Here is a 24,126-nt window from a genome sequence, read left to right as displayed (position 1 = left end):
GGCCGTCCCTCCTGAGCTGTGGCCCAGGGTGCACGATTAGAGACATGACTGGGTCAGAGAGGTGACCTTGTTAGAGATGACAGGTTAGAGAGATGGGTAGGTGCTCTCCACAGCACGTGTGACAGCGCTGTCACCAGACTGATGCCATGTTCCCATGTGTCCCTGCAGCTGCCTCAGGAGACGTGCAGACCTACCAGATCCGCACCGCCCCGACCAGCACCATTGCACCAGGAGTAGTCATGGCATCCTCCCCAGCACTTCCCACCCAGCCGGCAGAAGAGGCTGCGCGGAAGAGAGAAGTGCGTCTAATGAAGAACAGGCACGTACATTCACATCTCTTATTTTCCCAGCCAGCTCTGCACAGGCCTAGAGTGTCAAGCATTAAGAGTCCTGATCTTTCCTAGTCATGTTATTAAATGCTTTCGGAAGAATTTGCCTTTGTTTAAAGATGCAAAGCAAGAATGCACATCTACTAATGCTGTGTGTTGCGAGTGTGAAACCTTGAGTAAAGTCAGACTTACTCTTGGGAGGTGTGTGAATTTGCTTATTGCAGTAAGGAGAAAAGTTATTGTGAGATACTTGTATGACTGCAGATACATTCTTACAGCAAGATGAGTTGCTTTTTTTGAGTTACTACATTCATATGGTTTACTTTCCTGGATTCTTTCCCTTAGCCTTCTGTATGCATTCTCCTTGCTGCTGGCCACGTGTTGCTCTTCATGAGTAGTTTCTTGATTGTCTGACTTGTTCTTTTAGCTGCTTTAGTTTTTCTCCTCCAAAGACAGAAAGGCTCAAGCAAAGGCTATATGAGCTGCTATTCCTTTTGATTGAAGTCCTGTGGAGCCAGTAGTGGCAGGAGAAAGTGGCTAGAAGAAAAGTAAAGACTTGGTCCTGTAGGATTCAGTGTGTGAGGAGGAACAGCTAAGTTTGGAGGTGGGAGTGGGTGGAGGTAGCAAAGGAAGGGAGCAGTAAGGAGAAGCTGAGCAGGATGCTCCTTAAGTCTGTTGCTGTGGGAGCGGGCAAAAGGGGTGGGTGTGAGCTGGCCACACCCAGCTCGAATGCTTACCCACAGGCCACAGATTGCAGCCTGTGTGTCACACTGTGACACTGAGAGCCCAGTGCTTCCAGCCCTTCTGAGCAGGGCATCCCCTGAAAGCCTTGTTAACTTCATCTGTCAGACTGAAAAAACTGATCTTTTACAGGTTCATTTATCTTCTGTAGGTTGCTGTACTGAGAACACAATAGAAACTTACTTGAGCAGACCCAGTGCTTATATGAGGGGCTTTAATGAAGTAAATAATGCTGAATAGCAGAGTTCACTTTTTTAAAAGGTTTTTGTACAGAATGTCATCCATCTCCCTTTTTATATAGTTTTCTCAATACCAGTGAATAGTAGATATCACCCTTTCAGGCTCTGCATTAGGAAAAAAAATTAATTAGAATCACAGAATACCCTATTTAGTCATCAGTCTTATTCCAGTAAAAGAAAGCTTTTGTGTGTGTGAAAGCCAAGAAAAACAATGGGGAATTACCCCACTTGAGTTAAATTGACAGCTTTTGCAACAGTATCATGTTGCATGTGGTGCTTTTAGCCTGTCTGCTTAATAGATATTTGCAAATCTAAGCTCCATAGCAAAGTGGGGAAAAAGGATAGAGAGGCAGATGGTAAGGTGGTACTTACTGGAGGATTATAGTGTAAATATTCATAGATATTATTGTGCAAATTTTCTGTATAAATTTTACATTTTTAAAGCTCCGTTGTAATTCAGCAAAACTCTGGTTGTTCATAATGAAAAACTAGCACACACAGACTTGAGGTGGCTTAATATATACAGTCTAAGCTGGAAAAAAATTACAGAAAGAAAATGTTGTTGCCCAAGGAGATATGTTAGTAGTTTGCACTGGGAGGCACTTCCTGATTCACTAGTACTTAATCTTTTGGTAACAGCCCAAAATTACTTAAATTCTAAATGTTACACATGGTTTACTAAGCACTGCAGGCATGTGAAATCGTATTAGTGGGAGTGACAAATGGATACCTGAGTCCTTTCAGGGCTTACAGACTATGTTTTCTTCATCCTGTCTCATTTGTGGAGCTGAATTTTTCAAGATTACTTAAGAGGCTTCTTATCAGTTAGGTCCTTGCATGCATTCTCTTTTTATGGCTACTATTTACCTAGTATGGGGAGAAACTGGGTTCTGATTTGTCCTCTCATTTCCCAGAACCCTGTCTCCCCAGTCTATGTAGTGTTTGCAATGGAGGGGCACACAAACTCTTATTTTTGAAGCTGTTCTGCTTTGCACCTGAAGGTTCAGGGCAAATAAGTGTTTATTTCCATGTGTCTGCATAGTGTTGCTTGGACAAGTTGCACTGCAGGAGGAGAGCCTGCTGCCTGGGCTCCCATCTGCCCGTGGCATTTAGCCTTGTGCTTGCTTTGCACGTTGGTGCCATTATATTGCTGTGCAGAGTAGTTCCTGCCTTGGTGTTTCTGCCTTCAGGATGCTCAGCAGCACATTAATACCTTCTGGTACTTTTCACTGGTTCTTGGTATGTTACCAAGTTACCTACAGGCAGTTCACTCTTTACAAGCAAGACTTAGATGTTTGACTATACTGAAGTCTGGTTTTCGTCTAGCTGACAGGGACTAAAGAATTACATGGTTCCTACTGCTTATTTAGTAATTTTTTAAAAATTATTTTTATTTGAGTCATTAATAGTATCATTGCAGTGATGCAGACATTATTAAAATGAAAGCATTGCTCAATACATGAATGCTCTAAATACAGCACCTTTTTACACCAGTTGATCATTTTGTTGGACTGCAGCAAAGGGAAAAGTTAAAGACTGTAAAAAGAATAATAGATGATAATAAAGTCACATAATTGCAGCAGCATTTGACTCAGCCTGAAGGCTCCAATGTAAATCCTGAAGCAGAATTTTATCATTGAGTAGGATCCTTTGCTTACAGAAATAATAATAACAATAACTTTATTGGTGCTGTCTTACTGGGATCTGTATACTGAAATGATGTGTGGATCTTGAGTGTGTGTGATTTGTGAGGAGCAGTTGTAATGAAGTCAGTGTTTTTTCCTCACTTGCATTTCTTAACAATAGCTCCATATTCTGAAAATGGCAGTACTAGTAAAGGTTTGATGGCCTTTTTTGCTTTGCAGAGAGGCAGCACGTGAATGTCGCAGGAAGAAAAAGGAGTATGTGAAATGTCTAGAAAATCGAGTGGCTGTGCTTGAAAACCAAAACAAGACACTGATTGAGGAGTTGAAAGCACTTAAGGACCTTTACTGCCACAAATCAGATTAATTTTGGATTCTCACTTTCACTTGTCCAGGTGGGATAAAGACTGGTTCTGGCTATACCCAGAAAGACAAAGTAAACTTTTTATTTTCTAAACATTTCTTTTTTTCTATGCGCAAAACTGCCTGAAGCAACTACAGGATATACTTCATCTGTGCTTTGCATCAAACTGTGAATGTTCAAGTACTTGCCTCCACTTCTCCCCTTACAAGATGAATTTCATCATCAATCTCAGCGTGAAGAAGAACAGGCTTCTTATTCGTCTCCCTCTTCAAGGAATAACAGTGGTCATTTGGGAAGTTACTGTGGGGAGGGTCCTTTTGTAAAGATGTCAAGAATTTGTGCTGAGCTCTTTCCATTGCCTTAGAGACAGAACCACCCCAGCCTCTAGGTCCAGAGAACTGTGGGCCTCATAGGTGGAGCATGCATGGTACAATGAAGAAGCAATGGTTGCCAAATCGGTTTCACACACTCATGCTGAACTGTACAAACACACGGCTGAGCAGCATGCCAGACGAAGGGCGCTTCACTGTCATGTTCTTGGTGTGGAGATAACAGACCTTCAAACTAGCCCAGGAGGGAGTTTGATTTGCAATCTGTATTAAGCCCTCCTGGACTAGTAAAACCTTCTCCATACTTCAGAAACAAATGCATTGAAATGAGCTTCACTGGTCAGTTGTTGCTTCTCATAGCTTATGTGTGCAAGTGCGTTCAGCATTCTGAATGCACAGAAAACAGACACCAACTTCATAGGATATACGCTAGGAAATGATATTTGGATGGGAAAGAAAATTCTAAAAAAAGATGCAATCGTGATGTTCTGAAAACAGTCACATAGTAAACAGGAGTAACACATGAAAGCACTACCTATTTGTATGCAGAACAACTAGTAGTTGAGGCATGGCCAACTCCACCTAAGTACTCCCTGATGAAGTATGGTCTGTGTCCCAAGTCCTCTCAAGCAATGAGGTTGTTTTTATTTCCCTACCACTGTCTTATGCAATGGAAATTGTTGTACTCAATTGAAATATCAGCCTGGTTGGCTAAATTATTTTTCAAACTTTGAGGCTGCCTTCTATACATAAATTAAGTTGCAGTATGACAACTACTACGACAACCTCAAATATTAAAGAGGACTTCAAACACAAATAATCCAACTCCTGCTTCATAAGGGCCAATACTGATTATTTGAGCCTGGCCAGGTTAACTAAACTCTTCATTTATTTGGGGTATTTTTTCATGGAAAGGGTCAGATTAACTGAGTAATCTATTCCTGCAACTAAAATTACTCATGTGCCTCAGATGTTTGCAAGATGAGGGTTTTTTTCTGTGCACTGAGGAACTGTGATCTTTCCCAGATTTATGGTGTTAAAAAAGGTAGTTAATATTTTTTTTAAAACTGTACTAAGCATTAGGACTTAAAAAGAATCATGCTCAAAAGGAACCAAAAAAGAAAGTCAAGAAGTTGTCAAAAAGAATGTGTCCAAAAGAATCATGAGTAGTTTGTGCACTGGCCCTCTGAAGCCAGTCTCTCACTGTGTTAACTTGGGTCATTTGATGGAGTAAGTTTACTTTGGGCTTCTGGTCAAACTTTTACATATAAAAACATATGGATAAGGCTCTGGTCTATAGTAATGCCTTGCCTAGCAGAGTATTAGCTAATATTTTTTCCCATTCACTCTGTCTCTTCTTAGAATAAATTTCACACACAAGCTTCTAAAAGGTTGTACAATCAATGTGACGTTACAAGAAAAACACTTGGAAGACGCTGGGCAGTTGAGTCTCAAACACCTAAGCAGTATTAGAAGTTCTAGATTTCTCATTTGAGAGGGCATTCAGTTTCCAAGAGACTTAATTTAAAAGGAGCAGGATTAAACTTACAGCATTATTGTTAAATCTAGAGTTATCAAGAATTTCAAATTACACTTGTATTTCAAGAAGAGAACATAAATATCAGAAATGTGAAATAATTGACAAGGTTTGTGGGTGTTTATAAATGGTCTATTTTTATCTGCCATAGAGAGTTAATTTTTGTGTTTTTATTTAATGGGAGATGAATCTATTAGTTTAGCAATGCAAATTTAAATAAGACCCTAAGTTCTCAGCAGTGCTTTTATAAAAATTATCTGATTCTTGAAATCAGCGAATACAAATACATGTAACGGTTACACTTTACAGAACAAGTACAGAAGTAGAAATGTTGACAGTACAGGAGTCATTCTTGTAAAACGTGAAGCTCATGGTGGCCTCATTTGCAATTACATGAAATGGTTTGTCCAGCTTTGAGAAACTCGGAAAAGGCTGTATATGCCCACATTAAGGCTGTTTCTTTTGTAGAACATCTGTCTGCAAAAGGTGAGGTTTTGCTGTGAACCTGAGCAAGGCGAGCAGGCGCTGAGAGCTGTGTCTAGTGGGTAATGAACACTGTCCAGAGCTTGCTGATAATCACTGGGCACAAAGCCTGGGGGCTGAATGGGCGTGGGATCCTAAAACAGTGCCCAGGCGAGGTTCTCCTTATACACAGTTTGTGCAAATTTGTGTGGCAGTGAGAGGAGAACTGTGTTACCCGTTTGTCTGTGTGTGGTCTGCAAGTGGCCTGTAGTGGTTTTAGCCTAGGCTTCATGAGCAAATAAAGTTTCACTAAGAAAAGGAATGTAATTCAAAGTACATAGGGGTCGGCAAGAATCTTTATTTTTATTTATGCTGCACTGAGGATTTAGGGACATAAATTTATTTAATGAAAATTATAGATTACAATAATAAAAATGTATTAGACCAAGTACGGGGCTGGCTAGGCTACCCATACATGCTTTACTATTCATATTGACCCAAAAAGGGAAAGAATGTGACACAGGAATCCATTCCTATGTTATTTACCAAGTAGTGAGGTTGGGGTAATAAGTTTCTATAAACTAAGGCCATTTGGAAGTAGGATGGAAATTATGCTGACGAGGGGGAGGGAGGATTAGTTTTATATCTCACGGTTGTGAGTTTTCAAGAACTGATAGACTGTTTTACCTGAAGAGAGGGTTAGAAAGGGCTAGATCCGTTATGTTCATAATAAACAAGAATTGGTTTGAAATATAATTTTTGTAATGTCATTATTTTGCAAAACAACAGCACCAATCAGGCAGTTAAGATATTGTCAAAGGTGCTCTTTTAATTTAGATATTCTTGGAAAATACATATGTATAATATATGTACATATATATATATATACACACAGTATATAATCTACAGCTCTGAGAGCTTTTAAGTCAGGAATGCTGAGTATTATAGTATATGGAGGTCAGGAAAAGAATTTTTACTTTTCTGTGTGTCTGAGTGTGTGTGGATGTGTGTGTGTGTGTGTGTGTGAAAGCTTCCCCTCACCCCAGTAGCTCTGGGCTGCGTTATTTTAGCGCTTATTATTGATTTGTTTTGTGCTGTCTCTCAGTTATCCATTTTCAAGAATTTTATTTCATCTTTCGTGGCTTTTGTGAAGTTTGTTTTTTTATTGATGAAGATTTTTGAAATTATGTAAACCGTTGTTTTACTACCACCACCACCACCCAGAGTAATTCACTTTTGTGCTTTTTCTCTTTGGCAGCTATATATCAAAGGCAAAACATTTGGAAAGGTTGTTAAGGTGTTATTTTCTAAAGGAACCACTGGTAAGATTTCTGTTTTCCTCCTGGGGTAGTGGCAATGCATTCTTCCTTAGGCAGCAATTTCACCAGGGGTAGTTGCCAGCACCGTTGCTTGTATCTGAAAGCACAATTTTAGCCTGTTGTGCTTGTCAGGACTGCTCAGACACCTGTAGTTCTGGCTAGTCTAGAGTTGGCATTTGCATTATAGATCACTGTCTTCTCTGGTACTTGTATGTTGGTCAGAAAATTTGGTGGGGTGTTTAGAATCATTAAGAGGCTCAGGAAAAAAAAAAAAAAAGATTTAATAAGGAAAAAACAGCCCTGATAGTTTCTGACCTAAATTTGTACCACAGGTTGCTTTTTTAAAATCTGGGCTTCCAGTAAACTGCAGCAGCAAGTAGTTTCATCTGTTAGTGAAAACTGGCACCTGCTTTTTCATTTTGTTTTTTTTCCATTTATGGCAGACAGTGCTTTTTGTAGTTTAAAGACAAGTCCACCCATCAAAGCAAGTTTGGTATCAGTGGTTGCAAATCTATGACAGTTCATGAAGGATATAATTGATTTTCTAAGACCTTGATTTTACTGTAATTTTTTTCACCCTGGAGCCTGGTTAGTGATGTAACATTTGCCAATGATCCTACCAAAAGGTCATGTATTTATTTTTGTTACACTATGTTCTTTGTAAATGTTTAATTAAAATGTGCACTTTTAAAATAAAATCAAAAAAAAAAAAAAGAAAACACAGAGGACAAAAAAAAATTAAGATAAATTTGATTTGCTTGAGAAGATTTCTGGCATAATCGTTGTGATCCTGCTGCCTGCACACAAATCACTCCTCCGCAGCAGTTGACTCCTTCACTAATTGAACTTGCAGATCAGCACCTGGTGCCCAGCAGGCACTGCTTCAGAAGGGCAGGAGAACTGAAGGGGCAACAATCAAGCGTGTGGTGTCTCAGAGCAGTACATAAAGGATGGATGTGAAATTATTTTTAGAGTAGAACTAGTTCAGTGATCCCATGTGGGAAAGGGAGGTTAATTTGGAAGGAAAGCTAAACCATTTGTCAGCCACTTTATTCCCCTTTTCTTAATTCGAGATTTGTCTGCGGATTTTACAATCTGCGTTCCAAGAAAATAAATGGTAAAGGCTTTCCAATAATTTGACACCAGGAAGTAAAGGTACATTGAGAATGTGTCACCCTGCTTGAAAAGAAAAGAAAAGCACAGCCATCTTTCTTTTGCAGGAATGATGATAATTTAACTATAACCCTGAAGTCTGTCACTGTGAGCAGGTTTTAAAAAGCATACAGTACATTGATGGTTCTCTGTCGGCTGCTTCAGAACTCATTTTTCTGAGCTGTGTAATTTGTTAGCTGTAAAAGACACTGATTTTACAAAAGCCTGAATGTATCCTGAAGCTCAGTTGTTCTGGAAGGAGCCAGAGTGGTGAAGAGAGGGTGCTGAAATCCACCTGCTGTGTGCTTGTGACAGGTTCAGGTCTGTGGATAGGTAGACCTTAAGTGTGTGAATCTTTGGGGAAAAGGGACCACAGATCCAGGTGGTGTAAAGAGGGTTTGCATTTCAAGTGTTTTGCCTTGGAATGTGTTCTTAAAATGTATTTGAGCTGTGGCCTGCAAAGAGATGTGCTTGGGCTAGTTGGCGTAGCACAGATTGAAGAGAGTGACCTGTTTGCTCTCAGGCACTGCAAGTGCAGGTTTGTGACTTGCTCTGTGGTGAGTTCAGGGCTCGCTTTCAGCAGGAAAGGCAGGAGCAGTCAGCTGTCCTCAGGAGCTGTGTGCTGGCAGGGAAAGGGCCAGAGACAGGCTGGACTGACCCATGGCTGGCACACTCCGTAAGCTGAGCAGTCACTGCACTATAGGACTCAGCAGTTCACTCAGCCTCGGCTGCGTATTTCTCTAAATTAGGGGATAGCTGAATGACAGCACGGGGACAGCAGGCCTTGAGTCAGTCACTTATCTGGAAATGGTCATTCTTAAGAACTGAGGATGTTTGGGTGCTCTCCACAAGTTGTGTTTTATCCAGGTGCCACTCCATTTTTTGTGTGTTTAATTGCATTTATTTATATTAAAACATTAATTTTAAAAAAGTTCTACAACTTCAAGTTTCTATGAGATTTGAAACTGTGCTGCTTACAATGGACTTCTTGGGATGGGAACAGGGCAAGAAGAGGTGCTAGTTGGCAGCCAACCCTTCCACAGACTTTTGTCCACAATTGGTTGTTCACTTCAGAAATTAGTTGTTTCTACTCTGGATTTATAATTTGAAATTGTTTTGAAACAATGTTTTTCAGGGAAGCTTCCAGAGCGAGGGTTATTATTCCCCTTTGTAGTGTAAGCTGGAAAGAGTATGTCCACCTCATCTGCATTTCTGATTCTTTACCCAAACCATGTCAGCACAGAACAGGGTATTTGAGCTTGACTCCCACATACTTGTGGAAGTTAAAAGACTAAATGAAAATCTATCACTGGGGGAAATAAATGCTTTTTTACATCTCCCAAAAAATCTAGAAACATCCCTGTTGTGTTCTGTTTTGTTTTGGTTTTGTTGTTTTTGATTTTTTGTTTTGTTTTTTTTTTTTAAGTTTGGTGTTTTTTTTCTGCTTTATCTGTGTTTTTAAAAATTGTACTGGGTTATAATGCATTTTATTAACACTATGTACATATTAGCTGCTTTGTGTTTCAGAATGGTAGTAATTGCTTTGTATATTAAAGTGATTCTTGTGAATTTGTGAATTATTGTCATAAAGAAGTGCTTTTTCTTACTGTAACCTTTGTGGTATAAACTGTCATAACTCCCTTTTTACACGAACATTTATGTGCAGTCACATAAACATGCTTTAAAAAACTCTACGAAGTCTCTTTTTTGAGCAGGGTGTTCCATTTACACTAATTTAATTTAGTGGCAAATGGTAGCTGGAGGAATATGGGAAAAGGCATATTTTGAGCAGTCTATGGTGTCCTCTCAATCTGTGCCCAGCCGTAGGTATTCTCAAAGAGAAGGTGTTTGTAATCTTAATTGAATTAGGTTAGTCAGAGGTTAAGTCCTGAAAAACAAAGTTTCTCTTCCTTCTGATATTTTTAAACCTGCTTTCTAGTATCCGTTCTGGTGGCAGTTCTGTTGTTTAATAATGTTTGAAAGGCTTATGCCTTTCACAGTTAAAATATGATGCATGTCTCACTTTCAAGCATTCTTGTAAGCCATGTACTACTGGTCTTTAGAACAGAACAGAAACAGAAGGCAGCAAACACTGCAAGGATCACAACCCTATTATATAATCTGCAAGGCTGGATCCAAACACTGGGATGGAAGCCAGGAGAACAAATTCAGCACTGGGGTAAACACACCTCCAGTGAAATCAAGGGGAAGCACTAAGGTCAGCTCATTACAGCTGGGATTTTCTAGTTTTTATAATGCCATTCACGTTCTTGCTCAGAAAAATCTACAGTAATGAGAGAGAATCCCAAACAGGGGTTAGTCCCTGAGATAAAAATGCAGTTTGGCTTGAATTTTGTACTAAAAGGAACTGGGTAACAGATCCCTGTGTTGTCAGCTCTGTATCTTGATAGCAATCAAACATTACCTTGGTTGCAATGACATTTCAGAAAAATTCTCTTGCATATGTTTCAGGGATGGTTTCTCAGTATCACAGCATGGTTGTGTCTTACCTGGTCACTTTCATGTGGCTGGGACCCACTCCCTAGAGTGAGTGAATTTCTCAGAAGACTGAGTGCGTTGCCCCACTACTCAGAGACATATACCAAACACATCCTTCCACAGATGAGCTCAGATCACCTGTTACATAACAGGATCAGTGCAATGGAACCACCCAAAGGAGAGCAGGATTCTCTAGTGCAGGGATGAACAGGGTGACAGAAAGTGCTTGGGCAGGGTGTTGGTGTAATTGCCAAACAGCTGCTGGCAACAGCTGTTGTCATGCATCATTTCCTACTAGAGCAGGAGCTCCCGTGGGACCCGTGGGTTGGGACACCCGAGTTTGCAGGTGTCACTGCAAAGGGCTGCTCCCTGTGCTCACTCCCCAGCAGTTACACCTCTGCTATTTGTCCTGCACACCTGGCATGATTCACTCAGCCTGACTCACTTCTGACCTCTCCCTGAAGGTAAGTGTGACAAAACACTTGTGGAGCCCAACCTGGGACAATGGAAGGCGGAGCTCAGTGCCTGGTGCACGTGTCAGCACTGCCCAGGGGAGATGGACTGCTGGTTTAAGCTGAGTTACTACATTCTCACTGTTGATGCCTGCCCCTAAACACTATCTTTAAATGCAACCACAGTTGACATGCATATAGTTGTGGCCTAACTGTAGTATTCCTGGATTTGGTCTCCTAAATCTAACAGGACGTGCCCCCCAGTAGCAGTCAGAGCAGAAGGTGTCCCCTTGGAGGGTGCTACTTGCCTGGGCTGGGGAGGGGCCACCAAGAGCTCCACAGGTCAGAGGCAAGACACTTACCTGAACTGCCAGTGCCATCTCATGCTCTTCTCCACAATTATTTACAGGCAGCAGCATCGCTTCAGCCTTCAGACGTCCTCCCTTGGATGTGCACAGAGCTGCTGTGTAACAGCAGCACAGTGAAAGAAGCCAAGCCTGGTCTCTGCTGGCACATTCCTGCACTGGCAGGATGGCTGTGGGCTGTAACAGCAGCAATGGGAGATCTGACACTGAAAACTTTAATAAGCAATTAGAAAGAGATGGAATTAAACTGATTTGTTTTAAAAGTACAGAACTGTTCCTATTGTCAAAGCAAGACCTAAGGTAAAAACCCCTTCTTAGAAGTGTGCAGGTTGCTGCACCAGCCTTTATTCTGTGCTTTATTCTGTGCTATTTAGGCAGGCTTTTTAGCATGTTTCTGCTATGGCAACAGTGCAAGCTGCTATGGCTGTCAGTGCTGCAAGCTCCAGCCTCTTGCGAGGGCCCAGCACTGCCAGGCTTTTCCCACAGGAAAGTTCCCTTGAGCACTCACAAGCCCAGGCATCAGCACACTGCTTTCTGCCAGCTCCAGCCCAAGGGGAGCCTGAGCTACACGAGCCTAATCCCAGATGAGCTTGGAGACAAGGAAACACCAGTGGGGAGGAAAAGGAAGAGGAAAGGTGAGAACTTAAAGCCACATTCAGAAAACTAGAGCCAGAGAGAGGGGGGAGATAATTCTTTTCAACCACTGCTCACCCAGTTGATAGGACAGAAGAAGCTACACCTGACACATGAGAGCTCGTCTCATGATCTGTTTTCAGTTAAAAGTGTTGTCTTCCCCCAAACTGACTCCAACTCCAGTTTCAGGCTGCGAATTCCAAGCCAGCTGCCTAAGTACTGTTTTAGTGACACCATGTGGCTTCTGAGGATACTGTTACAGCAAGTGTTCCAGAGCAGCAACTCTGAGACGGGGTCCGAAGCCAAGCAAGGAACTTCGCTGAAAACATGCAAGAGATGAAGCACAAACCTTAATGTCACTGCAGTCACACATTACAGTCAGCACAGCACTTCTGGACCACCCACCAGGAAGTATGATGGGAGCAAAACTGACAAAAAAGTTCCAAAATGTCCATGGTCCAAAGCAGCTGCTGCTTTGTTCTGCAAAGCTGCTTGCTGTTGCCGGTGCCAAACACATGTACATGCTCGAAGTCTGAGCCTGACCTGAGGCTTTTTGAGTTTAAAGCAAAAAATGTTCCACATCCACACAAAAACCCAAAAGGTAGTAAAGCAATTCCTGCATTTAAAGGTGTAGCTGTCTTCTGTTAGCCCATTGTTTTCATCAGTTTCACTCTTCAACTACTAGAAAGAGAAGTTTGCTCCTGGTGCGAGCTGGACTCCCAGATCTTGTGGAATAAACACACAGATGTGTTTTACAAGCTCAAGGTATGAAATCTCTTACTTAGTGTCTACCGTTGTGCACTGAAAGCACACTGAAACCTAGACACTGCCCCAAGGTCCCAAGTAATGCAAGTGTAAGTACTCCTCTGCTACAAAGACTTCACAGAGCACCCTCCTTTCCTAAATAACAGCCTCAGAGACAGAGGGAGGACAAAGGCACAAAGTAGGACATTATCTAGCGGTACTTTTGAGAGTCAAGGGCTGATTTGATGTTTTAAGACCAGCTCGAGTCTCCTTGTTGCACGTTCCCGGCAGCACATGTGCATGTGTATCTCCTCCTAGGAGCCTTGATCTGTGTGAGGCAGACTTGTTAGGGACAACTCAGAAACCACAACTGCTTCAGTACTGCAGGCATAGCCCACTCGCTTGCAAGTCAGGTAAAAATACCTCTGATTTCTAAGCTGACTTACTTGGCAATCCCTGTTTCCAGTGCCCCTCCAGTTCTTGTTCTTTATTTCACTGTGCCTCTTCAACACAGAAGTGAACAACAGTGAAGCAACAGAACAACTTCATAGCATCTGCCTTTGGTTCTTTTTGCCTTTTAAGTGGTTTCTTTTGCCACAACTTCTAAGATGTAGAAGTTCTGAAGAGTTAAAGCATTTAGAGCTACTGCATTAGTTTTTATTTCACCTACTCTTACTTTTCTAGAGTTAAAGAAGCAATAAAAGGGGGAAAACCCTGCTGTAATCTCTTTAAGTTTCCCCCAGAAGTTAAATGTGGTTTGATTTCAGACAACAAACCTTTTGCTATAACAATTTTGATACTGGAGATTTCTGCAACTTGAATGAGTTTGAAAAACTACGTTTGATAAAAGGACAGTGGAATATCCTATATAACTATTCAGAGATGAAGAAGAAGTTCAATATGCAGAACAGAAGTACAATCCTTGCTGTATCAGGCCCGGTGATAAGACCAGCAGAACAAGAAGCCAGTGAAATAACACAACTGCAACTTCATGCTTAAGAACAAGTGTATTGAGTAGAAACAAAGGCGAGAATTGAACAGCATTAGTGGCTCATTAACAAAGCAGAGAGTCAAAAGTCATCCTTGCGACTGCCCCTCTGCGCTTTGTAGATATGAACATCCTTACTGGAATCATAATGGACCTCGGATACAGAGAAACGCTCTCTCAGCATCTTCAGGAACTTGAGATCCCGCTCATAGCGGATCCGACAGGAAAGAAGGATCACCGTTCGCTCTGAGCACAGGTGCTCCAGTGTCTGAAGCAGTTCTACGAATGTTTCTTCCAGATAGACGATGTCTGCACCCAGGATGAAGTCAAATGCTCCTGGAGGGAAGTTATGCAGGTCTTTTCCCCACGTCAGCTCCTTCACCACAGCTCTGGGGCGTAGTTCAGGGGGTAAGTTCGCCTGCACATTTGACTCCAGGAACTCCAGTGCTGCCGCCCTGTCTGTGATGGTAACACGGGCACCTAAGGGGACAGCAGGACACGGCTCACACTCACAGTCCATGTCCCTCCGGACAGCACATGGAATACAATGCTCTAACTCCAGCAGGCTTCTTACTTCCCGTTAAACATCAACAGCTTCCCCTGAGCTGCCTAATTAAAAACAAACAAATACAAGAACAAAACAAGCAAAACCCCTCTGTCCACAGACATCCTACCCTTCATCAGTCACTTAAGAATATAAAGAGTATTCTACGTGAAGATTAAGTCGTGTAGGGGGAAAAACATGTTTTCTGGTGCTTTTTCTAATACATCAGACTCAAGGAGTTACTTTTGGCCTTTCCATTTGTTACAAAAGAACAAATTACAGGAGGTGTTGAAATTAACCTGCTCCAATTCCATATTTTTCTGTAGGAGAAAGGAAGGTAGACAGCCTCTTTCACAGGTTAAAAAAAAAAAAAAAAAAAAGATGCCTGTGTGGTTTTGCATGGCATGACTGTATGTTGTCAAACTGTTTTGTTTCTGTTATTTCAATAGGCACATTTCACAGCCACTACAGAGCTTTGAATTACAAAGTTAACCTGGGAAAGATAACACAAATTTAACATTGTACCCATTCCCACTTCAGCCACAGATCAGCAGCAAATCACTTCATTTCTCCATCCCCTGTCTGCAAGACAGGCTAATCAAAGGCTTACGCAAGCTCCAAGAGTAGTTTCTGTCTGTAGCTTTATCTGCATCGGAGGACAAGTGGAAGGCAGGAAGCACAGCTCTTGTTCCCTGGGGGGGAATAGCTGCAGAGCTCAGCGCTGCTGAGCTGCCTGCCATGGCAACAGGCCTCAGCCTCAACAGGGTCCCGCCACAGAGTAAACTGCAGTGGCACCACCACTACAACAAATATCGCAGCAGGCTCTCACGTCTAACAAGGAAGGAAGATGACTCAGAGAAGAACCATCACAGTTAACACATGCAGCTTTGGTGCTCACTTCTATACCAGGCATGTACATGTAAAAAAGGTCGTTTTACTACAGGTGTGAGTTGCTTTAAGGGAGACAACAAAAAATCCCTTACCTAGTAAGGTGACCACTATTCCCAGCAATCCAGTTCCAGCTCCCAGCTCAATCACAGAGCGATCCCTGAGATCAATGCCTTGCATCTCCAGATAAGCACACAGGACAACAGCCTAAGCCAAGAGACAAGGGCGATTAAGCACAGGTATTCAGTCACACTGAGAGAGAAGGTTATGGGAAGGGTCAGGTGCTTCAGGTCTGCAGCAAGACTGTGTTCAGCCCTTCTCTGCCTCCTGCGTGCACATGTAGTCTTTCTATGCTTTATGGAAATTTTTTATAAAGTTATATGGAAGACTCCTACTGGCAAAAAGAAAAAAAACACACAGATGTTACAACTTGGATGTGGTAACTGCTCCATGAATCCCCAAACATAACAGGAGATAGAAAGAGTTGTATTTGGAGGGGCTGTCAAACACTACCGAATGAACACAGTATTGCAGAAGTCCACAATAAGGTTTCGTGGTATCTTGTATGGTACTTCAAAAGGTTTCTGCACAACATTGGTATGCCCTCGGGAAGGATACAGGGAAAGTAAACTAATGACACTTCTAGCTGTTTGTATCTAGTGTGTTATATGTTATATAGATCTTGATAAAGACCTCTCCCACAGCAAGTTCTGTCAAAGTTGATCTCCAAAAAGACCAGCAGCCCTGTACACCAATTCATTTGAGAAGTTTGCTAAAAATGCCACACTTCTTTTAAACTAGAGGTGAAAGTGCAATCTGTGTGTGGACTGAGCTCCAACCCGACGGGAAGCCCTTGGATTCCTACAATGATGCTGTAAGCGACTGCCCTGTGGCCTTGGACCCACCACAAACCCCTCTGCTTTGGACAGTTCTTATCCCCAAGATAAAACCTATCAGCAGTCCTGCTTGAGGCTACAAGCAGTGGGATCCATGCTGTGCTCTGAAGGGTGCCAAGCTAATAACACCAGCCACTAAAGAAAGACGTGAGAGTTATCTGGAATACTTCCTGGCCGTGCAGGTTTTTGGTGGCGTGTCTCCCTTGTGTTCCTGCAGGATCTCTTATAGGGGAAGAGGGGAAAGTAAAGCACGGTTTAACATTTTCTTTCATAAAATAAAATAAGACAAAACAAAACAAAACAAAATAAAAGCCTTCTCTTTACAATTTTACGGTAAATATTTTTCTACGGTGAATCTGAAAGCTCGGCAGGAGCCACAGGAAGCCACCGAGTGCGGAAAAGCTGCGCCTGCCGTGAACACCTACCGCGTCCCAGACCACGGCCGCCACCCCCAGGCGCCGCCAGTCCTGCTGGAGGCGGATGGTGCGGCTGGCGAAGCGGAAGGTGGCCGAGGGGCTGTGCAGCTGTCGCGCTGCCCAGCCGCCTCCCTCCTCGTAGGGCACCAAGGCCATCCCGCCGCCGGCCACCGCAGCCCCGTTCCCGGCTCACCGCGGCCGCCGGCTGGGCCCCGCCCGAGCGCGGGCAGGGGAAGGCCCGGGGCCGCGGCGGGGACAGACCCGGCCCCCCGCCGGTGCCCGGCCCCTCGCCGCTGCCCGGCCCCTCGCCGGTGCCCGGCCCCCCGCCGCCGCCCGGCCCCCCGCCGCCGCCCGGCCCCCCGCCGCTGCCCGCTCCGCCCGCGCCGCAGCCCCGCGCCCGGCCCCCGGCGGCCTCTCCTGTCCGCGGCGCCCGGGCGGGAAGGGCGGTGTTCAGCGGCCGAGGCGGGGCCGTCACCTCCCGGGTACGCAGGGCTGGGCTGGGCCGGTCCGGAGGTGCCCGGAGCGCTCCTGCCCCTGGCCGCGGCGGGAGCGGGGGCAATGAGGCTGTGCCGGGGCGGCCCGAGGGAGAAGCGCCGCGCTGCCTCCTGCGGGAGGCCGGGCCCGGAGGGGCTCCTCGCCCTGCTCGCAGCCGCTGCCACGCCGAAAGGTACGGGGGGAAAGGTCCCAGTCCCTGTGGGACATTGTCGGCCGTCCCCGCAGCCTCCCCGTGGCGCCAGGCTCTGGCTTTTGCTTCGGGGGCTTTGAAGTCAGTGCCCGGGAAAGGCATTTGTGCAGCCCGGCAAGCCTCGTCCTCCATTGCTGGCACGGAGAGCATTTTCCCTGCAAGTATCATCACAGGCTGGAAGCGCTCCGCCAGTCGCTGGGTAAGCAGCGCAGAAACACCGCCGTTCTGCATCGCAGCGCAGCGCTGGCCAAGGCAGCACAGCCAAGGCTGCTCTCGGCTGGCGGGGTGAAACGCTCCCCGGCGCTGTTCGTGCATGGGCCTCTCTTCACCTTTGGCTCCATTTCATCTCTTGTTTGGCAAAACAACACAGTCCTCCTCTCCTGTGTTACTTGAACTAGCTCCAAAGACTGCTAAAAGCCATGGGAGAGCCGGGGAAGTCTTGTGGCAGCACTCATACTCTGGTTGGCCGGAGGCGGTGCTGCGGGTCCCCCGCAGAAGGGCGCAGTGCCCGCAGCTCCTCAGCCCCTGAGAGGCGCCTGGGGCAGCAGGGGACGCATCTTCTCTGGCCCATCTCTAGTGGCTCTGTGCCCTGACAGCTCCCGGTGACACCACCAATGGGGCTGGGCCGGCCCCTCGAAGTTGGGGACCATTACCAGCTCCAGAAAACATCCCCTCTCTTTCCCACAGGGACCAGCAAAGCTGTCTGGCAGACAAATGCAAATGTGGTTACATCTAAAAGATGTCAATATCAACAGAGTGGCTCAAGATTCATGAGAACCGCTGTGGAGGATCATTACAGCTTGCACAGGGGTAGCAGAAAGTAAAGCTTGTTTTTAGGGTTCTGCTGCTGTAAGAGAATGGAACCCAAAATTTCACTTGCCCCAAACCAGTCCATACTTGTCTTATGACAACTTCAACTTCTTCCTATAAACATGCCAGAACAAGTGTGATGATTCAGTTTTCTGTGGTTTTATGTCCTAAAGTGCTGGTCCCTTGCCACTATTCCTGCTTTTGAGAGTTTGAAATTGCTTGTGCTATTGTCTCAATTATTTTTTAAATTATTTATATAGGCAGTGTGGGAAAAGCAATGAGAGTCATTACATTTGAAATGAGAACTCTGTTTGAATGACTTTTTGAGTCACCTATACTCTGCCTAAACTACACCAGCAGGCAAATAGAGGGAAACTCCCAAGCGGCACAGAGCTTTCACCTCCACCTCCTGCCCCACATGCCAGCCCTGGGATCTCCAGCGGAATATGGAGGAGTGTGGCAGGGCTCCAGTGCTCCCAACTGCCTCCTTTCTGTCCCCAGATGAGTTTTCTTGCCCTGCAGTATTTCATAAGACCAAGTGTCTGGCTGAATAGCAACTAGACTAAAAAAAAAGGCTGCATGTGAAAATGTATTGTTCCCAAAGATGATAATGCAGTGAGTGCTTTTATCCCAATAATGTGATTTTGTTACTCAGATATCCCTGAATATCTCTGGAGCGCAGCAGGTTCTCTACCAATCCTGCCCTGCTTCCCAGACGTATTTCCATTTCTTCCCTGATAAATTTGCTCTGGCACTGACTTCCATGAGCCTTAGACAGAAGATCAGAAATTACTTTCTGGATCATAACTGGATAGTGAAGCTATTAGGAGAGAAGCAAGTCCACTAGTTTAGTAGGCCCCATATTCATTCAGAGCCCGTATTTACCTTCTCTTCACCTTTCCACATCCATTTTCTAAGGAAATGGAGTACCTGGATATTACAGTGGCAGAGAGACACCCTCGGTTCTTTCTACCTTTCCTGACACTAGAAGGATAAGGAAAACACAATAACACAGAATTATTGCTAAAACAGATGCCCAGAGCTGAAATGCTTTTCTCCCAGCAGGGCTAGAGCTCAGCACAGCAGTGAAGTGGTGAGAACATAGCCTTAGGCTTTTGAGCACTGCAGAGGGCTGTAAAGGACACCTAAGCTGCAGGTAATCTTGCAAAGTAGGCAACAGCTGATTTTAAGGTAAGCAAAAATGATTTAAAGTATGAAGAAGCACCAATTCAAGTCCATTCTTACCTCATTCAGCTGCTTGATAAAGCAGGCATAATGTAGCAATTATGAGTAAATCCCACCACCTCGGACTTGGGTAAGCTGCTCGGGGTAATTAAGAAAAAGTGTTTAAGCGTAATGGTCCTTGAAGTACTTAAAAGATCAAAGTAGATAAGATAGAAATGAGTACAAATTATTTTGAATCTATACTAATATAACTCTCTTTCTGCAGTCTTCTCTTTGCTGTTTAGTATGTAAAATCCTCTCTTAGAACTGAATGTGACAGTTCTTGCGATAGCTCTGCAGACACTGGGTGCACTGCGTGTCTGCGCATGGGTTCTGGAGACATCCATGATGGGAAAATACTGCATCCCTCACACAGTCTCTGGTTACCAAGGCAAAGGCAGGTATAAATAGAAACAATCTGATTTTTTTAAACTCTATCTAGAAACCTGTGTTGTTGATAACCCTCTGACAGCAACGCCTTATTCCAAATGGTTCTGTTCTACATTTGTATGGAAACTTCTGGTTTAATCCTTTCCTCCCGAAATAAACAGCAGCTACTTCTGGTTGTCATTCCACTGAAATAGGAAAATTGTCTTGGAAGTAAAGTTTGGACAAATATCTGTTTTGCTAAGAGCTTTCATCAACCAAATGAACAAGAGCTAACACAAAGCTTGGATGAACACCCAGAGAAGAAAGCAGTCTTTCTCCCTATGTATCACTGTAAGTGGCCATTCAAATGACTAGCACTGAAATGATTTAACAAGTTTTGCATTTTCATCTTCACCAGCAGAAGAATCTTCCAGATTCTCCCCACCAATAAAATAGATGGGGTGGTGAATCACTTGCTGTTAAATACAAAGGGAATAAAGCAGAGATTAATTTGGTTGATGACAGCTTGCAGTTGCAGAATCAAGACAGCTTGAAGTGATTTGGATCATCTTTGAAACTGATGGGATGAATTAAAAATAAAACCTTATATTTCTGCAGAAACCGGTGGTTTATCAGTACACCTTAGAACTTGCTGTTTCTACAAGATCCTTGCAAAAAAAGTGAAATATTGAAATAAATTTACAAAAAGTGAAATATTGAAATAAATGTACAATCCAATCTAGCATTTCATTTCCTTTATACACAGAGTTACATTAAACAGTGGAAGTAATGATCAAAAAAATGAAGATGTATAATTTCATAAGTGCTTGAGCTGAAATACAGGAAGTTTCTGGAACCTCTGAAGAGGGAATTGTTCCCATCAGTAATATTACATTCATGCCTTGCATCTTGATAAACTGCCACATATAATCACATTTATTAAAGTGTCTTGTTACAGAAAGATCACTTAGCTTTTAGTAGAATTATGTGAGTGAGCTCTCAAAGGCCTTGCAGGTCTGAAAGCTGACATTGTTCCTAAGTTTTAGTCAAGGAACAAAAAGCAAATTGAGTAAACTCTTCTTCACAACCAAACACTGGATTTCCAGTACTTCATTTGCTGGAAGCCTCTCTCCTCTTTCAGATGTCCACAGACCTACAGCCTTATCCACGTCTCCAGCTGCCGAACTTGCAGGCTGTGAGATGCCAGTGCTGGGTCTTGGGAGGGGAGAGTCCATGATCCAGGGAGCAAGAGTGACACGTGAGCAGATGTGGGTGCACGCAGGGAAAGGCTGCTCCAGCAGCGCTCCCGAGAGCACAGGGCTGTGGTGGGGAAGTGGAACAGACACGGGACAGGGAAAATGCTACAAAAAACTTCCTTTTGTGGAGACTGGATCTAGACACTTAACATTAGGTGGAGAAATTTATTATATGCTCTATAGGTTCAGTTTTTGCAATTGGAGAAGAAATTACAGTGTAAGTAATGCACTGTATTAATTTAAAACTAGTTAACAACAACTAATTTTAAAACCATTTAAAAACAATTATATAGACAGGCAGACAACAGCCATAGCATTCATATAGATGCAAAGGCATTTCCCTCAGTGCAGATGTGTTACCCTTTTAAAAGAAGGAATAATCCAAGCATATGAAAAATGTGGGGGATTTAGTGTTATTTCTAATGGTATTGTCAGTGCTTCTCTTCTTGAATCCTTAGGAAAAAAAATCCATCAGATGACAGAGAAGATGGAAAAATCTAAGCAATTTCACGTACCTTAAAGCTAACAGGCAAGGCCCCTTAGCACCACTGTCCAGGCTTTGGTCGCCCAGAGTTGGAATTAGAACTGCAGAAGTTACCCTAAATAAACTTGCTGCAGGACATAGACTTTCACAATTATGCTTTCCTGAAAAAACTCACTATTCATGTTAATGTTTGTGTTAAAATACTGAAAAGCATTTTCCTTTTCCACATAAGAAATCTGTATCCCTGACTGGCAGTAACAGCTATTTCTAAGACTATTTGTAAGAAGTGGTGGTTCTGGCAGCCCAAGGTACAGCTTTGCAGGCCTCTGTCCTGGCTCCAGTACATCTTGAATTTTCTTCTCAGGTACTAAGCCTCCATTAACTCTGACTTAGTCTTCGGTAATTGTCAAGCTGGTTTTATTTTACCTGAAGACAAAATGAAGGTAGGAGCAGAAGAGAGAAGCTAAGATAAAGGTTTACTCCCACATGCCTGTGCTGTTGGTATCCCTGCAGCAATCCAGATGCTCACATGCTAGCCAAGCAGCTTCTGCATTGCCTGTAATGACATCTTAGATTGCAGCAAAGGCAAAAGGAGGGATTTAATCAATGACAGCAGCACTGCAGTCTGTCCTTATGCTGTCAAACACAGGCTCCCCAGCCCTGGTCGGCTTGTATTCACTGCTAGCCAAGGTAGTACAGGAGATTTAATAGTGTGTGAAACTTAAGGGCTACTAAACATCCACCTTGGGTGTTCTGAATAACCTCCCTGGTTACTTTTCTCCCCCAAACATTGGAATATTCTATTTCCCTAACCACTGCATTGCTCAGGGATTTTTTCCCTTAAATGGCTGTAGTCTTAGATTACTTGTCAGCTTCAAAAGAGATCACACATGCAACATTTTTGTCCTGTCAGCTGGTAGTGGTTTTCAAAACAGGATGCCTATTTTTCCCCCAATTATTTCCAAGTGAGACACAGAAGTCTGAGCTTTTGTTTTCAGTTGGTTATACAGGTTCAACCTGGTGATTCATTCTTCCTGCAGTTACATTTCCAGGAAAAGACAAAGCCCTGGCTCTTCTCCAAGGTATCCAAGTAAGATCAGAAAGCACTCCTCCTCCAGCAGTGACACTTTCTAAGAAGGGAGAAACTGAACAAAACACATCCCAGAGTTGGTGTCATCACCCTGCAGAGAGGCAAGGAGGTGCATGACCTTGGAAAGGCATGTGCAGTACCAAGTCAGGGTGAAGATAACATCAGAGTTTACTCGATTTAAGATTCTTGGCCCTGTGAAGCACAACCAAGTGTGTGCAATGAGCCATTCTCCATTTCTGGGACTGATGGTGACTGTGAAGCTGGATTGCTTACACAAAATCCTGCAGTTTCATTTCAAGCCTTTTAGAAGACTCATCTTCTTGTTGCAGCTGGTGTGGGCAAGAACATATGCTTGGAGTTGGGAATTTTTCAAGAGTTATTACTCATAAAGAAGCTGGTAATTTGGGTTTCAGACATCTCCTCCTAGGGATAGTGCTGCTGGCAGATGAAGGGAAGCCTCGTTTTGCATCATGAGGCAAAGAATGACAGGATTGTGTGGCTGTGAATACAAGTGCTGAGATTTCAGAGAGGGAGTCAAATAAAAACCTGCACAACTCTGCCTACAAGGAACCATCACAGGAAACAGAAAGACTTGTCTGAGAAGTGGGGTTCCTTTGAACACAAGCAGACAGTGGCTCACATACTCAGCAAATAGGCCAAGTTGAAGAGACAGAATTACCTCCCCCTGTAAGCCCACAAGCCAAAACACAGCTGGTAGCACTAATATTAGTCCTGTCAAGCCTGGTAGTCTTAATTTATTATGCATCCTGCAAATAATTATACATATAGTTAAGTTTATAGCTCAGAAGCTGCATTTAGTGGTTGGCAGGGTGTTGCTCCTCTGTCCTCATTGGACTAACATGAGGAGCAAGTCTGGTTCTTTGTATATTCAGAATAAGCCACAGGTCTTTCTAATCTCTGCATATTAGGAGCAGAGGTCACTACTCCTTTGGCTGCCATCACAATCTGATTTAGGGTTTGTTTCAAGATGCTGTCTGGCCTTCCTTAAAGGCTGTGTGGAGTTCTCCTGAAGTTTGCAGCAACTTCCTCAGAAGGCTTAAATTAGGATTTGTTTCCCATATTTTTGAAAGTTACTTTGGTTTCCCTTTTGTGAAAATTAAAGCATAGGAGGGTTGCCGCCCACTGGGTGCCCTGCTCAGAGACCACTGGGGTGGTTATTGAGAGTCCCATGGCACACACCTCTCTTTCTGGAGCAGGAGGAAAAGAGGTTGGATCCCAACAGTCCGTAGTAAGCTATTTTCAGCTCAGGCATTCATTATTGCCACAATCCAAAATGCCTGCTTATGCAAAATGTGGAACTAGATACATGCTGCCCATTGTACATCAAAGTAATTGATTTTTTTAAATAATGGAAACTGTCTGATGATTCACTGGAGTAAATCAAGCAGAACAGCAGAAAGATGAGGCAGAAAATAGGAAAAGGACCAGGATCAGTAATAAATCATGATAGAGGGTATTCAGTGTATTGCTATAGCAGTAAGTGAATAGAATGTTAAGCTGCATAAATAAAAGATAATGTGTTTCATTTCTGCAGGGTGTTGCTCAGACTACACCTATTAACAAGATCGCCTGGTTCTGCAGAAAATACACACAGCAACAGGTTTTGTCACAATATCCAGATAAATCATATCTGAAATAAGATTTTAA

At 43.5% G+C, this 24,126-nt stretch overlaps 2 protein-coding genes and 1 long non-coding RNA gene across 5 annotated transcripts in view; 2 read left to right on the top strand and 1 right to left on the bottom strand.

The window, feature by feature from the left end:
- The window catches only part of CREB1 (cAMP responsive element binding protein 1), a 40,216-nt gene extending 30,409 nt beyond the window's left edge, over positions 1-9,807 (top strand). For both annotated transcript variants that reach the window (XM_066322634.1, XM_066322633.1), the window contains 2 exons: positions 169-319; positions 3,175-9,807. In XM_066322634.1, the coding sequence (XP_066178731.1) occupies positions 169-319; positions 3,175-3,319 (296 nt within the window). In that variant the 3' untranslated portion in view covers positions 3,320-9,807. The remainder of the gene's footprint in view (positions 1-168; positions 320-3,174) is intronic.
- A 3,989-nt stretch (positions 9,808-13,796) lies between these two features.
- METTL21A (methyltransferase 21A, HSPA lysine) lies at positions 13,797-16,734 on the bottom strand. The gene is made up of 3 exons (XM_066322632.1): positions 16,550-16,734; positions 15,324-15,435; positions 13,797-14,276 (listed from the first exon to the last, which is right to left on the bottom strand). The coding sequence occupies exons 1-3, from the start codon at positions 16,694-16,696 to the stop codon at positions 13,879-13,881; spliced, it is 657 nt and encodes a 218-aa protein (XP_066178729.1). The 5' UTR covers positions 16,697-16,734; the 3' UTR covers positions 13,797-13,878.
- A 382-nt stretch (positions 16,735-17,116) lies between these two features.
- Positions 17,117-23,110, top strand: LOC136363422 (uncharacterized). 2 transcript variants are annotated; one of them, XR_010743987.1, is made up of 4 exons: positions 17,117-17,207; positions 19,101-19,191; positions 19,505-19,660; positions 22,379-23,110. It is a non-coding gene; the product is annotated as an uncharacterized lncRNA (long non-coding RNA). The 2 variants fall into 2 exon arrangements; XR_010743986.1 differs by having other exon boundaries at positions 19,101-19,226.
- Positions 23,111-24,126: the final 1,016 nt, after the last annotated feature.

The sequence above is a fragment of the Sylvia atricapilla genome, chromosome 7 (assembly GCF_009819655.1).
Source record: "Sylvia atricapilla isolate bSylAtr1 chromosome 7, bSylAtr1.pri, whole genome shotgun sequence".
NCBI lineage: Eukaryota > Metazoa > Chordata > Aves > Passeriformes > Sylviidae > Sylvia > Sylvia atricapilla.
This window is presented reverse-complemented; position numbering and strand designations above follow the sequence as displayed.